The following is a 17,679-nucleotide window of genomic DNA, read 5'->3' on the forward strand; positions in this document are numbered from 1 at the left end:
TCACGCTGCCTAGTAGCTCAGTTGCATGCGATATTGTGATGTTTGTTCTAGGTTATGCCATTGGCTGAGGAGTACATGCAGAAAAACTATTTCATGTCCATTTGCATGTGAACACTCTTGGTGATTAATGATTAAGTTTTCTCGCCATAAGCTCATGCCAAACTGAAACTCTAGACTCTGGTTTGATCTTTGAAGTATACCTGATATGACATGGTTCTTGAAAGAAAGGAGGTAGCCTGTATAAGAGAGTAAAGAAAATCTGATTTCATGAACTCTATCCCTCAAAGCCAAAGGGAGAAAAATATTCATCATATAGCTCACCTCTATGTCTAACAATATGAATGATTCTGTATACATAAAAAAACTTTGAAGGCCAGAATTTCACTTTTGTAATTTGCCATTTGGGCTTTACAGATGTAGTCAGTACACTCTGTGTATAGTTTGCAAATTAGTTCTGGCAAAGAAACTTACATAGAATAAAGCTTGCATGCCATCTGCTGTCTTCTTTAGAATTCCAACACCTCTCATCACACTACCTTTCCTACAATCCAACTTATACCGACTTGATGGTGCAACGCAACAACGACCTTTGAGATCTTAACAGGCATCTATATATTACACTGTGATGTTTAAATTCAAGATATCCAGTGCAAACTCATTGATTAGCATGTTCAAGATGTGCTTCTCCACATCCCTTACCACTTCATCTTTTTCTGCATCTGCAAATAGCATCATGGTCCACCCAAGATCCCACATGCAGTTGATATCTGGATTACAGTTTTGAATATCTCTTGCAAGCATCTTGTGCAGCATTTCTGCAGTATCATAGTCGCCACCCTCTTTTGTGATGGGGCATTTTAAGTTTTGAAGATCACCATTCAACTCTTGGATGAGATCATCTAAAGATCTCTCCCTTATAGGTGCAATAGATAGTCTCAAGGCGAAATTGGACTCTTCTCTTCTGTTTTTCCGTCTCATTACTTCATACACACAGTCTAGAGTGCCCTTACTGTCTTCAGCTGGGTATGCATTTTCACTTGCATGGAGAATGCCAATGGGAATCTCTAGTTTGAAAAGTGCTTGTGCCGTATTTAGAAAATTTTTGTTATTTACTACCATCTTCTTGAAGGGGCTTCCTTTCTCTGTAAGAGACTCCTCTTTGATATTTTCAGATAGTTCCTGTTTCTGCCATTTCACATGCTCAAAGTCTGTGTCCTGCATCTGCATGCTGTCAGTTGGACCTGGACAGGAAGAGTTGAGTTGAGATTAAAACATTTTGCACTTCATTTATTTCAATTGTTAGCATAATTTGAATAATCTGATGCTAGATCAGTTATCATACAATAGTTTTAAATAAAATATCAGCTCGTTGTCTTCTAACTGTATATATTGCTAGCTTGAGCTCTACAGCAAGAGAGAATTACCTTCGTGATCATTTTCCTTTATGTTGAATGACATTTCTTCAGTGTCTTCCTTTTCTGGGATATCTGGAAGTTGCTGAAGGACAGTTCTGATGGTTGGGCCATGGCTCTGCAGTAGTAATATTCAGGGTCAATCATTTTTCTCTAACAATTATGTTGCGTGTTAGTGCAAGCATTGACAATCACAAATTTATGGATTTTAGACTACAAGTTGAACAGTAAGACTTTGGAAATATTTGATAACATCTCCACTCTTGATTCCCCATCAAGATGCGCTCGATTTTGGAGGTGGACCACCAGTATAAAGCAATATTCACTTGTGCCAATCACACTAATTTTAACGTTGATAATGGTAAGATGATAAGGTTCATCAACATATCAACATGTTTCTTGCATTGATTGAGCATCCTGCTTCATTCAAAGCATGTTTTCTTACTAAACCTTAACTTGCAATCAACGGTTTAAAAATGGTGTCTCTTTACTTTTGGTTTTTTCTTCAGAATACCTGGTTCAACCATGCTTATACAGAAGTATGAAATTAGCTAGACTTTTTTTATTTTGTTCTGCAGCCGGAAATGAAGATGAAGATATGAAACTGTGAAATAAATTAAACTTACATTGTTCTCTACAGTAGCTTCATTGCTGGTTACCCTTAATTTCTCACAATCATCTGTGAGTGGACCACATGAAAGGGAGGTGCATGTCATTTCCTGTTGGAATTGGTTTTCTTGGTTCTCTGGTAGATCTATGAACTTCTCTTCTGTGGCTTTGTTATCGTTATCCTCGCATCTTTGTTCCTGTTCTTGAAAAACTGAAGACTGCTGCTTTAGTAGCTGGCCATTTTCATGTGGGGTGTCAATTTCATTTTCTTTTCCTACGACTTGTGAAACATCTGGCTTTTCTGTAGATTTAATGCACACAAAATTCTGGATTTTTGTTCTCTGTAGAGAATGTTTAGTCTTCTCTTGGTCTGTCGTTGAATCTGTCTTGAAGATTTTTCTGTCCAAGCCTCCATTTGATATTTTCATGCCCTCTTCATAAAAAGTGGATGCTTTCTTCACTAGTTTAGCTCTTTCATTATGAATTCTTTTCAGATTCTCCTTTTGTCCTGTATTATTTGCCTTTGTCGAACATCTATGGCTTGCTAAAACTGTCAAGTTACTGGAGAACTTCTTGGTGCTTGTCTCATCTGGATATTTCTCTAAGTTCTTCAACTTGAGGTCAGTTATTTTCTCTTCTTCATACTGCTGTTTGCTTTTTGCATCAGGCTTTGTTTCTTTCTCACTTCTGTTAACTGTAATTTTGACTTTTGATTTAAGGTCTTCATTTTGCAGCCTCACTGCATTGCCCTTCATGCTACTTTTCTGTTTTTGATCTCCTTCTTCATTGGTAACTTCCTCCTTGTGGCGATAATATGTTGCCACTGGGGCGGTATGTACATCTTGCGCAACACCATGGACTGGCTTTCTATTTCTTTCTTTGAACTTGTGTTGGTCTGTTTCTCTGTTCTCCTCCACCCTCTCTTCCTTCTTCTTGGCTGCCCTGGTTTCTTTCTCATGGTTCACGTTATTCATATCGATCTGCTTAATAATTTTGGCATGCAATCTTGAAGCTGGTTTCTTGTTTTCTGTGTGGTTTAGATTTCCCATATTTACCTTTCCATTGTCAGATACTGACTCAATGTTCTTTGCGGCATTTGTTTCTCTAATTCCTCTTTCTCCTGATACCTTGTTGGCATTGTCTGATCTAAACACCGCTTTTTCTGAATATGTCACCTTGTGAACTTTCTGGCCTGTTGACTACTGCATCTAAAGGCACATTCTTTTCCTTATCCAATACTCTCTTATTTATCTTTTGCTTCTCATTGCCCTTTGAATGTACCTTGATCTTTTTTGTCCCAGTGTCTACCTCCTTTCCTGGGTAGCAGTGGAAGTTCTTCTAGGCCCATTAGCTTTGCAACAACATTTGGTATTCTCACCTTCTCACTAGGTGGCCCACCTTTGCCACCCAGCTTATTGCTTTTTGAAGTGGAGGCACCATTCAATAGTGAAAATGTCTCTCCTCTGTGAGGCTTTTCACTTGTGTTTGTGTGCTGCATATCAGTTTTGGTACCTGCACCATAGCTCAGGGATCGTGTATGGGTTATAAATTGCATTGAAAAACTTGATGAACTCTTGTGGGAACTTGATTTACCAATCTTTGATTGTTCAGAATATGTTGCAACCAATGGATTTTGGCTCAATGTTGGTCTTCTTGTTGTCCCTTCCCATTTCACACAAGTATTTTGGGGATACATCAAACGAGAACCTAGGTCTGTCCAGTTGCTTTTTCTGATGTACTTTGTCGGAGGATGATGATTCATCTTCTTTTCCTTTCAGTAACCTGACCTGTCTCCCATTGGAACCAACCATGTAATCTGAAGCTTCTTGGAGTGTCACAAGCATTTTCAAAGACTCTTCCAAGTCCATTGCCCCTCTCAGGAGTTCCCTTCCAATGTCAATAGAATTCCTGCTAAATTGAAGCCCATCGGAGTGATCATTGAGGATTTTATTTAATTTCTGAACTCCTTTGGATACCTCTCCTATATGCAAATTGGAAAGAATGGGAAATCCATCTGAATTAAGCCTTGTGATATTTGACATGGATCGACCATTCATTGATCCATAGTTCATGATAAGTTCTATGTTTTGAAGTTTGCCAGTTTTGCTTAGTGCCAGTGCAAGGGCCATTGACACATCAATGTTTTGTTCGAGTCGTTTTGCTCCAAATGGGACGATGTCTTGTGACATTCCTTTGTCGCCTGGCGTCCTGTACTGTCTGGTACCAAGCCACATCTTTGTCACATCTGCCTCAAACATGTTTCTGCTACGCTGTATAGATTACCAGAAAACAAAATCAGTTTAAGGGTTATCATGTTTTCAGTTAAATCTCTTACAAAAATTGGGGAAACTTACAGACTTATTGGTGATTGCCTCTCCTGAATCTTGGAATGCTCGCTGGGAGTTCCTATATACTTCTAAAAGAAGATACCATCAAAAAATAATTCACTTGTTAAGTTAACTGTGTATTGATCTCTCAAGAAATTCTGAGAAGAGCCCTAGTCAAGCTAAAAATGTGCTCCTGAGAAGCTGAACTTCTAAATTTAGACTTGTTTTCTTCTAAGTCCTTATTTGTTGCGGAAACAATTGCAAATAATTATATGTGATCATTGGTATGAGTTCTGCAGGTTTGAATGGCAGCGTGTCAAGGTTTTTTTTTTAAAGTTTGAGCTAAGAGATGCTAAAGTCGAGACAGAACTGGTAATTTGAATGAGAGAGAAATCTCCTGCTCCCAATGATACCTTGATCTTATTTGGATTCGCTGAATGAGGTTCGATTATGGTGCCTATCATGCCAATAACAAGGTTGGGGAATCAAAATACTTTTTGTTGTAGGAAGGTAAGGAGTTCTCCTATTCATTAGTTGTCTATAAAAAGTGAAAAATATGTTTGATGGTAGTTTGATCCTAAACAACAAAAAGTGATGGCAGATATACAGTGACATTCTAGAGTGAAGATTCCAGCTCAGATCTAGTTCATAAGGTGAAAGACACCCTGTTCACATATGCTAGCCAACAAGGACATTGTATATCTCTGAGAACCACATGGTAACATGTTTACAAATTTTAGGCAATTGCATTTGCATTATACAAACAAGCTCATGTTGAATGTCAATGCAGTTTAGCAGAAGTACACAATGTACAACAATGAATTTATGTTATCACATTGAATTGCTGGTAGAGCAGCTAAATTGCATTCTCCAGTTTATACTCATCAAATAATTCTTTTCTGTAAAAACTTACTATCAGGAGCAGGAGGAGCAGCAGCCGAACGCTGTCTCGACGGAGCAATGCCCATCTTCTCCTTACGGAGGCGGATATCATCCAAAAGCTTCTGCGCAAGATCCGATCTCTTCGCCATCAGACTTCAAACCTGTCTCAGTAAGCTCTATAACACATCTCAAAACCTTACATTGTTTTGTTTCCTAGGTTTACTATGCAATATCCTTGCCTATGAATTTAGACATCAAAAATTTTTTGTGCTGTCCACCAAGTTGGTGGCAAGTTCACTTCTTTCAGTGATTCAATATCTATGTGGTGTATGGTAAGATGTCCACTCAAAAATACAGATTTTGAGTGGATTGTTTGACGTGAACGTTAGATGTTGTGAGTATCTGAGTTTCACCCCATTTTAAGCAAAGCAAAAGGGTTGAGAGAAGGGGACTTGCATGCTAAGTTTCTTTCTATTATGCTTGGTTATGTTATCTCTAGTTCTTGTTTGGATTGTGATTTATAAAAATAATTGTAATAAAAATAAATGAGTTTTTAATTTTAAGTGTGATATATACTTGTTTTGCTTTATGGTATCATGTCTCTCAGTGTTGATCATGAGGCATACATCAGTTAGGAATGAGATATTAATCAGTACTATTAATTATTAATTATTATTTCTTGATTTCTTGATTTCTTACTCTCTCATTAATGACTTCATTTCAGGTATTCAAAAAGTTTGATGAAAAAGGAAAAGGTTAGCTTTGTGAAACTTTTCCTTTTCTATTTTTTGTTTTTTTCCTTATTTTTGCTTGCTTGCCCTTATAAAATTTTAAAATTAGGCATATATTTTTCTAGAATTTCTCCTGTCATCATACACATCTAAAATATTTAAAATTATATATATATATTAGTTAGATATTTTTTAAATCTTTTATAAATTTTTTAATAAATGTGATAAGTAATGTACTCTCAACCGATGTTCTTATAAAATGAATTTATATTTTAAAACATGGATGGACATAGAACTCTTCAAATTGCTACTCCATTTCTAATATATGTTTGGAGTTTTTAAATTTAAATACGGCAATCACGGTTAATCAAAGGGGTAAAAGAGGAAGGGGTAAAAGAGGTATGCATATGAATTAAGAATTGACTATCCAAACAGTGAGATATGTCTTCAAACAATGATATACGTATGAAATATGTTAAGTTTGAATTGCGAGTCTGAATCTATATTAAGAACTTGCTATTATTATTATGTTAATTGAAATTTAAATTTAAAATATTTATTTTTTATTTTTAATGAGGTTAATGCCTTGGTGGCGGAGTTTTTCACTTCTTTCACATGACAAATGTTTTTTCCTTAAAAAAAAATGCCGTAGATCTTAAGTCCCATTCAAAAGATCTGACATTGCCAACCCAAGTACACAGACAAAGCAACATGGTCCATGAAAATGAATGCGCATCACACGTGTGCATCCACATCTATCTTTAAATCTTTTAATAAAAGACTTATTTATTAAGATCATCAAACATCTCAGTGGCATCTTTTGCTTGATTTTTATGTTTTATTTTTACTCTTAATATTGTCTAAATGTGTACATAGATTGGGAAACTTTATATAGTTTCATAATTTTAAACCCTTCTTGGTTTCTGCTATTTGTACAAGTTTTCCATATCTTTTATTTAAAATATATATATATATATATATGTTTTTTTGAAAAACATTCATGCATGGGAGAACCATGCAGAGAAGCTGACACGTGGTAGCCAAGGCATGCAACAAAGAGCCACGTGGATGCACAGGTGTCTGTCTAAAAACTCTATATTTTCCTTCTATAATTTCATTCTTTGATTGATTTGATTTATTTATTTGTTTATAAATCTCATCTGAAGGCTGGTAAAAGATTAGTAATCAGGACAATAGAGCATGATTTGCAGCCATTCAGTGCGTGCAGTTCGTGGCATTGGACGTGCTTCATCACTCCCTTGTTCTCCTCCTATCTTTCACAGAATCACTGTTCTTAGTTTTCAAGTCAAAAGCAACTCCAAAGATCAGGATCAAGATCAAAATATGGAACCCAAGAACCAACAACAACCCTACAGGTAATATATATATTTATTTATATATATATATATCTACATAAATATTTATACTCCAAAACCATTCCCTCATTATTTTTTAAATTTTTTCTCTTTTCCTTGTGTGTTTATATATATGTGTGTGTGTGTGTGTTCAAGGTTATTGTTTCAACCATTGCAGTGATTCACAGTAATTAGTGTCCAGATTTTGTTTCCTGGAGATATGAAAATATAGATATAGATATTTTTTTACCAAGATGAGTGGCTAGCCATTTAAGAAAAGGCAGGGGCTGCTACACCAGCCTTATGGCACTGATCATCCATACACAATCACTACTCATACTCTTGTGGATCATCTATACATAATCACTACTCATACTCTGGAAACGTGCTATCACTCATCATTCGAACTAAAAGTTCGATTATTCGAACTGTGATCATTTTCACGTCAGTTTTCACGATGATTCGAACTCTCTCACCACTTGTTTCTTATAGGGACTGACTGAAAATATAAATGTTTATATTCATATATTATTCATAGTTGGTGCACAGATATGGAATTATAGATGTTTATGGTTGTTGTTTCAGTGATGTCATATGATTTACTCAGGTGGATGGACAAAGTGAAAATTAATTCTGTGATTGGTGTTCCAAACTTTTTCCATTTTTATATTATCATTCTCATTCTATTCATATTTAGACATGCTTGTTAGCAGTGTTGTTTACCTTAATGAATTGCTTATGATACAAAATTATCTAATGAAAGTTTTATAACTTGATCAGGGATGTAATGTATGATTCATTTGGGGATGGGTATGGCACAAGGTCTGATGAAGAAGGATTTGGTGGTATTTATGGAAGAAATCAAGAATTATCAAAAGAGAATGAACCCAAACCAAAGCATAGTGAAAATCATGGTAATTTCAAGAAATCCAAATGGAATATATCACTAATAAAAGCATTTCTTTTTTACCTTACCTTTTTTTTTGCTTCTTTTTTCTCTGTCTAAAGGTATGATTTTATTTTGATTAATTTTTAAGCAGAATATGATACATCCCAAGGAAGTGAAGTCAAAGAAAAGGAGAAAGCTAGGCATCAACCACATGTGAAATCAGAATAAACTCCTTTTTATTTTCAAGCTTGAAATGAGAGGTTCAGTTGTAGTGTTTGTTGTTTTGCTTTTTATTTTTTTTCTTTATTGTGTTGTGGAGGAGACTAGAAGTTTGTAATTTATGGGGTCACCTTTCCCCACTTACAATAAAATTCCAGTAAGAACTAGGGTTCTATCTATGAATTCTAAAGCAACCTTTTCCATTATTAATGCAGAATATTGTGAAATTAGTTTGAGAGTTTTGCCTATTTTTTATAAAAGTTGTGATGATTTTGTTATTAAATATTTTAAGTTCTTTTTTCTCACCTTGTTTTTAGTTTAATTTCGGTTTGAATTATGGGTTAAAATAATTAAATAACTATTAGAAATGAGACTATATCTCCTTATATTAATATAAAATTATTATTTTATTTTATTTCATTAGCAAATAATGAGAGATGAAAAAATATATATACATGTTTTTTTTTGGTATTTTATTTAAGGTGTGTGTACATACATATAGATATTTCTAAAGGTGTTCATCACAAAAGTAGAAGTATATATTAATTTTCATTTATAATTTTATGATAAACATACCGTAACGTCTAAAAAACATCCCTATGTTTTATTTTTTTAATTTTTTTTAATTCGAAAAAATACCCAGAGTTTCTCCCATCATCAAAGTTATTCCAAAAAGACCATTCTAAGCCTTAGGACAAGATAGTAAATTCCAAAGATAACTTGTCATTTATCTCTTTACCTATAGTATATCCATATCCCTATTTATATAAACTAAAAAAATACAGAAATTATGTAAAATTTTTGCATATTTTTAAAGTGAATACCTTTTTTTCAAAAAAAACAAAAACAAAAAACACTTACTGCTCTTTTGGGTTTTGGTAACATAAAGACTGATTGCAATAAGTCAAAAGACAGTAAGAGACTTTTGTAGAGGTATACCACCAAATAAAAAAATCAAAGCAAGATTAGAAAAAGTAACTATATTGATGAGATTAATGTATACTTTATTTTAAATTAGAAACAACAAGAAGCCAGGCACATAAAATCATACAAGAACCTACATACAAGAACAAGTACTTTAAAGAAACCAAACATAACTATCATACAAGAACAACTAGTTCGTTTGAAAGAAAACTAAAGTTTGCGAGAAGTTTTACAGTTCATTGGAGCAGAGACACTCGTCCACAAATTGCCGAAGATTGGGATTTTCCAGTGCTGCTGCAACTCTTTCCTTGTCATTCAACTGCTTGTTAACTGAATCACCAAAATTCAAAACAACATTTCTTAAGTTCCTCTTTTGTTGATCTGAATTCAGTACAAAAGATATTCAAACACTCTTTTGACTTCATGGCATCCAGTTAGTTCTATTTGAGTTGTGTTTTTTTTTTATCAACAATATGAGCAGCCTAAAAAAGCAGAGACGCGCACAAATCTGGGCATAGTAAGTAGGAACAGGGTCTACGCACACGTAAGTGCTAGAATCATCAACACATAATTACTACTCACACTTTTAAATATGTGCCCTTACCCATGATTCGAATTCTCACCACTACCAATAAATCACTTGGTCATTGGTCAGTTAGTTACAATCAGTTCCATTTGAGTTCATTGACAGGAAAAACAGATGAAATCAGGTGTTTTGGTTGGAAGTCTTTGGAGATAAGGGATTTCAACTTACATAAACCCAGTTCTATAGTCATGTCTTAGAAACTAAACAATTGATTTGTATTGAAATTGGGATTTGGAAGTACTGGAGCTCCACATGAGGGCAACCAAACATTAGTTGCAAAAAAAATATAGGATTAAAGTCACTGATGGCCCTTAATTTGAGAGGTATGATTTGATTTGGCCCTTAAAATAAAACTAAAAATAAAAAAATAGTTCACTTGGCACCCTAAATGAGGCAGATTAGTTTATTTTAGCCACTCCATCTGAGGTGGGCTCGCACATGATGACACTTGATGACTTTTCACTGTCTTTGATGGCCCCTTTTCACACATCTTGAAGCTAAAACCATCTCTTCTATTTTGGACCTAGACTCTTACAATGGGTTCATTTCAGTTTTCTATGAGTTCCTCCATAAATGCTTTCCTTATCTAGCCCCTACAGTCAATTCAAGAGGGGATTTTCTTTTCTCTTTTTTTTGGTGAGATGTCCTCCTCGAGTTAATTCTAATCTTGAACAAACATATGACAATATGAAATTCAATGGGCACTATCAAGAAGATGATTCATCAAGATTACACATCATCAGTTGTAAATCTTTCTCCAACCTCCACTTAAATTTTTGTACCACATAAACATAGAATTTAACACTAGCTTCAAAGTACTTAGAGATGCAGTTCACACAGTATGAGAAATAGTTAATGTAACTCACTACATGAAAATACTTGCCCATCAATTCCTCTACATAACAGCTGAAAAGGACCAGAAAATAATTTCCAAGATGAAATTGCAGAAGAAATAGCTCAATAGGTTGTCACAATACGCTTAACCCAAAAAAGCCCTTGAATGCTTTTCACAAATAATGACCTTTCTTTCACTACTCAACCATTCTAGAAAAAGAGTCCAATAAAATTATATGACTCATGATGTGCAGCCAAAAATTCCCTTGTGATGGATGAAAGTGCAACATAGTATTTACCAGCTAAGCCCACCTGAGCTCATATGGTAAAAGCTTCAAAGAGAAAACAAATGACTCAAAAGGAACTATTTTCTTTGAAAGTAATGTGGAGTTACTTTGACAATAAAAAGTAACAGTAAAATTAGTTAACTCGAAACAAAAAGTACAAACAACAATCAACATGTAATGAGCCTAAAGACTGACTTGATTCAATGACATAATAGAGACAAACAAAAAGTCTCTAAAGATCTCAAAAATATTGAAACATTTACAATCATAACACAGTAACAGTGGCTTAAGAGAATAAAATGACATCTTGTAATCTAGAATTGGCTTTCTTTTAATGGGGGGAAAAAATCACTTCCTACATAGTAAGGTGTCCACTACAGCATGAAGCAATGAGCCACAATATATAAGAAGAAAACAGTGGCTATTTTTTATTTCATGAGTAAATCTACCACTACAGTAAACAAGGGTACAACCTGATGTTAGATATGGAGCATTTCTACATCTTATCAATGGCTGATATCCTGTAACCGAAATATTTGCACATGCATGCTACAATCCATCAAGTATTGCTTACAAATGAATCGCCTACAGTAATCCTTTTTAAGAAATCAGCTAGAACTTATCTTTATTTATTTTATTTATTGTTATATATTTATTTTTGGCATACCTGATTCTTCATTTGCATGAGACCCAGGAGAGACATTGATGTCAACCTGCAGTAAACACCAAGTTGTCAAAAGGCATTAAACATGTGAAGATAAATAAAATAAGCAATATGTGCTGTGCAAATATTAACAAGTGGCAATGAATCCAGCAACATCCTGATATCCATTCATTTTGTAGGAAAGTAATTGCAAGGTCTAAAAACACTCTCAAAGGTTGAAGATAGAAATCAATGAGTTTTGACCAGAAATTTCACAAAATTATACATCCTTGATCTTGAGACTTAATGCTTGAGCTACTAGCCTACACACTGAAGATCTGTCTACAGAATACTAAATGTACTTTGTTAAGAATCAGACAGTTTAAAAGATAGAGAAACTCTGACAGATTTGAATTCAGCTTCCATTCCATCTCTAAGTATGCGACCTCATTCTAAATTTCAAGGCGATAATGTTTTCTACATCACAATTTCATGGTTCTTATTTTAATCAATCTGTCAGAGCTCCAGCAAATCCTATGCCTTCTCTAAGCCTGAAATTTTGGATAGAGAAATTCATGTAGAAAAACACATAGTAATCGACATAACCATTCTTATCAATATGCTACAAGAATCACTGCACTCTGCAATTCTCCATCTATAATGAACTAAAAACTGTGATTTTACAGAATACTTAAAAGCAAGAATCCTGAACTCAATAGTGTTAATTTTAAAGTATAATTAGGTTAAATACAGACCTTGAAATGAGGAGGAAAACAACACATCAACTTGACCCTCAAGCACAAACCAATAACAGTAGCCATACTGCAATGTTGAACAGTTGGAGTGAAGGTAATTCTACAAGAACAGAATACATCAAGACATTATTAGTCATAAGAGACAAATTTCATAACCACTACATGTTTCATCACAGAGAAACCATAAAATCCAAGACTCTATTTATAACAACCAATTAAGAAAAAAATCCCACAGATCATATGCCACTACATGTTTCATCACAAAGAAACCATAAAATCCAAGATTCTATTTTTTAACAACCAATAGAGAAAAATTCCCACAGATCACATATAATACACCATTAACAGCTTTTAAAAAAAAAACTTAAAAAAGTAAGAACAAACATAGATCAATGAGCAGATAAAAATCAACGACCTTGACATACTAAAGGTAAGCAAACAAGAAAACGCATTCAGAAAACACGAAAATTGAACAAATTAAAACCAGCTAGGGTTCAGAGAATTACAAGATGCGGCCGAGCTTCTCGTCAACGGTGATTGAATCCTCAGAGAGTACACTGAGCTGCTCCAGTGAGTAAGGGTGCTCTGGATCCCTAATATCCCTCACAAAATCTATAAACCCAAATCAAGAACAATCAATCAATCATGGTAGAGATTGAAAGAGAGGAGGAGAAGGAGGGAGATACCGAAGATGTCGAGGGCGTCGACGTCGGAGTGAGGATCATCGGAGCGGGCAACCCTCTCCTTCTTCGCGTGCACGACCGGGTTCGCGTTTATCAGCCCCGGCGTCATCTCTCAATCCCTCCTCTCAGTTCTCACTTGTAACTTTCAAAAAAGTCTCTCAAGCCCTCAACTTGACCACCGTGGGATATTTTTATATGGCAAAATATCATCAATGGACGACGAATAAATTTACCTACAATTATCAGCCGTTGAATCGCAATATACGGTGAAAATCAATGTATAATTATTAGTCGGTGAATCTCGATTCAACTACTTACATTAATAAATAATAATACTGTATATTATGTTACTCCTGTTCTTTTTTATCTGTCGTGAATAACTGAATCTCATATGCCAATAAATTTAGTTATTTCACAAACTTTTATAGAAAATTTGTTTTTTTTTTTATAAAATTACCCATAATGTATATCTTCACATTTCTCTCTTATATTTAATTCAAAAAAAATTGAATAAAGTGTTAGGGTAATTTTAGAAAAAAAATAATAATAAATGCTTCTTGATATTAGAAAATGACAGATAAAAAAAAACATGAGTTTACGACAGATAAAAAGGAACGGAGGGAGTATATTTGTTGTTTGTATTAATTCCTGTTTATCAATATTGGTTATTCAATCGAGATCCAATGACTGATAATGGATATCTGTACATAAATGAAAGGTCCTATTTTTATATTATATATATGTATTTAAAAAAATAGTAATATAGGTATGTTCCTAGATTAGTGATCTCTAGAGACGTTTAATTACAGTTGTTGGATCATTATCAAACAGTTGTTTGTTATATAAATACTATACAATTTTTACAGTTCATACTTACTATACGATACTGTAGAACACGTTTTTGTACTATTTAGATGATCATAGCTGTCGGATTAGACGTCTTTAGATTTCAAATTTAAGAATATAATTAATAAATCTAATGTTTGTGGATCAACCACATCTGCTCTATAGTGTTCGTTGTGATGCATCAGTACAATATGATAAATAATATTCGCACAATAATACATTCATAGTCATTGGATCAACATTCAATTAGTATATAGTTAATTTTGACTCATTTCAAAATAAGTACGGTTAGCGAACATGATCAATCACACTTTTTATCTCGTTCCTTATATTTGTCTCTCTTGCTCTATATATATATATATATATCTATATATATATATATATATATATATATATATATATATATATGAAAACAATAATTTTTTTTTTTTATAATCATTTGGCCCATTTGCCACTTCAAGTAATAATAAGTATTGTAATGCCAAAATAGCTAGACCGGTCTTCATGGATATTGGGCCCCAAAGTAGAATTATATATATATATATATATACATATATAATTTTTATTAAATAATAAATTATATAATAAGAAATTATGGGTCACAGATTGATGGTGAAATACAATTAATATAATTTAATTTTATAATAAATTAATTAAATAAGATAAGTTTTATATTCTAGAAAAAATAAGTAAGATGTTTACCAATGTAGTTACGTGTATTAAATAATAATAAATAGAAATTTAAATATAAGTTTTTAAAAAAATCATGAATTGTGGTGGCTCTAAGAAATTATGGGCATGTGTTGATGATAAAATAAAATTTATGTAATTAAAAATTATTATAAATCAATTAAATAAGATAAGTTTTATAATTTAGAAAAAAAAACTGTAAAAAATATTAACAATATGATTTTGTGATAAAATAATAATTAATGAAAACTTTAGATGTAAAATTAAAAATTTTTAAAAAATGATAAATTATGATGTCCTCATTAATCATTGGTGACATATATTGATCACCACATTAAAATAGGGATTACATCATATTTATATAATGGCGTGAAAAAAAATAAAGATATTAACCAAGTTTAAATCCTAACTATTAACACATTTAAACTTGCATTGAAAAATAATTGAGAGAAAATGTATTAAACTGGAGCCGAACTCATTTAAGACCTTAGGCACCTATGTCTGGGGTTGGCACTTGATTATTAGATTCATATTTCTCAATATGTATGCATATAGTGTGCTTGTATGTATATAAATATACATTTTATTAGTGAAATTAGATGAATAAAAGGTACAAAATGACATTTTAAAAATACTCTTGTTTGTTGTTTATTTTTCATTTTAAGGATAAGAATATTGGGACAAAGTATATGTACATATGTAAATATAACTGCTGTTAGATTTACGTACACATATACTTTCTTTTAAGATTATATATTTAATTTATACAATATCTGACAATTTAAAATTTTATAGATAACCTCTGAAAATTTTAATATATTTCTTTGAAAGTATTTTACTTATAATTTGTGCCAACTCCTAATTTTTTATGAGTAGCCCGTTTCTTCACAAAATACATAAATAGTCCAAACTCAATATTTAAACAATATTTTATTTCTTATTTTTCTTAAATTATGAATAAATCATAAGAACTTTAAAGCGGAAAAATAAATAAAATACCAATTTATCTTATTTGAAATGGTAAAATAATATTTTATTAATAAAAATATTTTATAATTTTTTTTTTACAAAAACGACAAATATCATAAAAGACAGATAAATACATAAATACACCACAACCTTTAAAAATTCACCTATAAGACAAGTTAATACATGAAATAATAAAAGGCTATCATATACACATGCACCCAAAATATATCATGAATAATAAATTCACAATAATAAATAACTTTTTGAGTGATGAAAAATACAATTCCACATAAATAATAGATAAACAATACAAATGAAAATATTAAAATGGTCAGAATAGATGTGTAAATAAAATCTTACATATGAAAAAAAATCTATGAAAAATGAATGTACATATCACAATAATTTCTCAATTTGCTTAAAAATTTCACTTACAGAAAATATATATATATATATATTATTACTTTATTCTCTCAAATAATCTAAAAAAGAAAACCCAGAAAAAAGTTGAGCAGGAAGGAAATAGATTATCTGCTCGTGATCTGTAACTTATTACAAAAGGCCAATAAATAAATAAATAAATAAATAAAAATTGATAATGAGACCAACCAACACAACCGTTCCGGTCTGATCCAACCACAAAAATCAACAACACATTAATTGTACACTTATTCACATGTCACAAGCCTAGCAGCATACAAGTATGTCTGTGTGTATTGACATCAATCATGATTATTTAAATTAAAAAAAAATTTGATTCTTAGAATCAGGATATATACTACCAATAAATTGAAGATATTAGCTTTTCATGCCACCTAAATTGATTAAAAAAACATACTCCACTTAATAAAGTTAGTTGATACTTGATTAATACTCAACTTAGCCTAGTCCTATGGATGCTCAAGTGGAAAACTTAGAATTAAGTATTGTGATGCAATAAACTGGGCCCATATGTCCGGGATTAGCTCCTTTGATTCTCAAATTAGATTAGAGTTGCACCAACACCAGTCACATCAATGGTTAATTCACCATTAATTATTTGTTTAAAGTATGTAAAGAGCAATCTTTAGTTGCAATAAACAAAAACAAATTCAAATAACAAAAGAGGAAGATGTAGTTGACCGGACCACACACTAACACTAGGTCTTTTCCCAGCTTTTCTATCCACAAGAACATTGAAGAGGATTTGTGGAGATAGAGCTGGTGGGTGGAAGGAGCATTTCACAAAGTCTTTTGATTAAAAGGTGATATTTATGGGTGTTGATAAAGATGCAATTTTTGATGACTAGACCCTGAGATGGAATTTCTTGTCCCAAGCTTGCTAATGTTTTTGATCTCTATGTAATGTTTTCTGTTAGATAGAAAGAGCAAGAGATTCTAACCTCAGAGAGAGAGAGAGTCATATCCATCTTTAATTTGAGTTGTTTGGCTTCATTCCTTTGAGTCTCTGGTTTTGATATATGAAGGCCTATGGGGAAGAGGAGGACCAAGAAAAGACTGGATTTATTGACATCTGATCAGGCAGCAGCTCCCCAGGAAGTTCCTAGAAAGAGAGGTCGACCGCGTAAAGTTATAGCAGTGAAAGAGAAAGCCGATCAGGAAGGCGATAATATACCTGATGAAACAGGAGATGAGCAGCAACAGCAGCAACAAGAACACCAACAAGAAGAAGCATCTTCATCCCGAGATGCTGGCAAAGACGAAGAGAAAGCTATCCAGGAGCAAAATCAAGAAGACGAGAAGCCGAGTAGCAGTAGAGGGAGAAGGAAAAGCCGAAAACCTCTAAAGAGCACATGAAGACGTCTATCTCTATAATATGCGTATTTGCTTACCTCGTCTTTTATTCACTGGTTTGTAAATACTCACGATTTGTTTGTGCAAGTAATTGTAAAGCCTGCCTGGCCTGCGGAAACAAAAAAAGATTAGTTTCCATTAATGACCTCAGTGAAGAAATAGTAAGCGCTTACTGTAGATGTAGCCCCATCTTCAGCTTCCTTGCCATCATGTTTCAAACCATAAATAATAACTGGATTTAAAT

General features: G+C 33.0%; 4 protein-coding genes across 4 annotated transcripts; 2 read left to right on the forward strand and 2 right to left on the reverse strand.

Annotated features, from left to right (window-relative positions):
• Positions 1-259: 259 nt before the first annotated feature.
• LOC120267394 lies at positions 260-5,377 on the reverse strand. The gene is made up of 7 exons (XM_039275031.1): positions 5,262-5,377; positions 4,376-4,437; positions 3,631-4,291; positions 3,400-3,533; positions 2,039-3,220; positions 1,425-1,530; positions 260-1,241 (listed from the first exon to the last, which is right to left on the reverse strand). Exons 1-7 carry the CDS (start codon positions 5,314-5,316, stop codon positions 616-618), a joined length of 2,826 nt encoding a protein of 941 aa, XP_039130965.1. The 5' UTR covers positions 5,317-5,377; the 3' UTR covers positions 260-615.
• Positions 5,378-6,956: 1,579 nt separating this feature from the next.
• LOC120266942 lies at positions 6,957-8,660 on the forward strand. Its single transcript, XM_039274602.1, has 4 exons — positions 6,957-7,037; positions 7,128-7,337; positions 8,097-8,230; positions 8,357-8,660. Exons 2-4 carry the CDS (start codon positions 7,162-7,164, stop codon positions 8,431-8,433), a joined length of 387 nt encoding a protein of 128 aa, XP_039130536.1. The 5' UTR covers positions 6,957-7,037; positions 7,128-7,161; the 3' UTR covers positions 8,434-8,660.
• A 745-nt stretch (positions 8,661-9,405) lies between these two features.
• LOC120266992 (protein AE7-like 1) lies at positions 9,406-13,311 on the reverse strand. Its single transcript, XM_039274663.1, has 5 exons — positions 13,140-13,311; positions 12,960-13,065; positions 12,454-12,553; positions 11,723-11,768; positions 9,406-9,678 (listed from the first exon to the last, which is right to left on the reverse strand). Exons 1-5 carry the CDS (start codon positions 13,243-13,245, stop codon positions 9,578-9,580), a joined length of 459 nt encoding a protein of 152 aa, XP_039130597.1. The 5' UTR covers positions 13,246-13,311; the 3' UTR covers positions 9,406-9,577.
• A 3,800-nt stretch (positions 13,312-17,111) lies between these two features.
• LOC120267396 (rho GTPase-activating protein gacV-like) lies at positions 17,112-17,438 on the forward strand. The gene has a single exon (XM_039275032.1). The coding sequence runs from the start codon at positions 17,112-17,114 to the stop codon at positions 17,436-17,438; it is 327 nt and encodes a 108-aa protein (XP_039130966.1).
• The last annotated feature ends 241 nt before the right edge of the window (positions 17,439-17,679 follow it).

The sequence above is a fragment of the Dioscorea cayenensis genome, chromosome 8 (assembly GCF_009730915.1).
Source record: "Dioscorea cayenensis subsp. rotundata cultivar TDr96_F1 chromosome 8, TDr96_F1_v2_PseudoChromosome.rev07_lg8_w22 25.fasta, whole genome shotgun sequence".
Taxonomy (NCBI): Eukaryota; Viridiplantae; Streptophyta; class Magnoliopsida; order Dioscoreales; family Dioscoreaceae; genus Dioscorea; species Dioscorea cayenensis.

Bases quoted from the DNA above. Each gene is read 5' to 3' on its own strand.
- LOC120267394 (XM_039275031.1), bottom strand. From the start codon at position 5,316: ATGGGCATTGCTCCGTCGAGACAGCGTTCGGCTGCTGCTCCTCCTGCT. The intron at 4,438-5,261 runs GTAAGTTTTTAC...ATCTTCTTTTAG, and splicing joins TGCTCCTCCTGCTCCTGATA to AAGTATATAGGAACTCCCAG. The intron at 1,531-2,038 runs GTAAGTTTAATT...TTACTACTGCAG, and splicing joins AAGCTACTGTAGAGAACAAT to AGCCATGGCCCAACCATCAG.
- LOC120266942 (XM_039274602.1), top strand. From the start codon at position 7,162: ATGATTTGCAGCCATTCAGTGCGTGCAGTTCGTGGCATTGGACGTGCT. The intron at 7,338-8,096 runs GTAATATATATA...TAACTTGATCAG, and splicing joins AACCAACAACAACCCTACAG to GGATGTAATGTATGATTCAT. The intron at 8,231-8,356 runs GTAATTTCAAGA...ATTTTTAAGCAG, and splicing joins AAAGCATAGTGAAAATCATG to AATATGATACATCCCAAGGA.
- LOC120266992 (XM_039274663.1), bottom strand. From the start codon at position 13,245: ATGACGCCGGGGCTGATAAACGCGAACCCGGTCGTGCACGCGAAGAAG. The intron at 13,066-13,139 runs GTATCTCCCTCC...TTGGGTTTATAG, and splicing joins CGACGCCCTCGACATCTTCG to ATTTTGTGAGGGATATTAGG. The intron at 9,679-11,722 runs GTATGCCAAAAA...TTGGTGATTCAG, and splicing joins TCATGCAAATGAAGAATCAG to TTAACAAGCAGTTGAATGAC.
- LOC120267396 (XM_039275032.1), top strand. From the start codon at position 17,112: ATGGGGAAGAGGAGGACCAAGAAAAGACTGGATTTATTGACATCTGAT.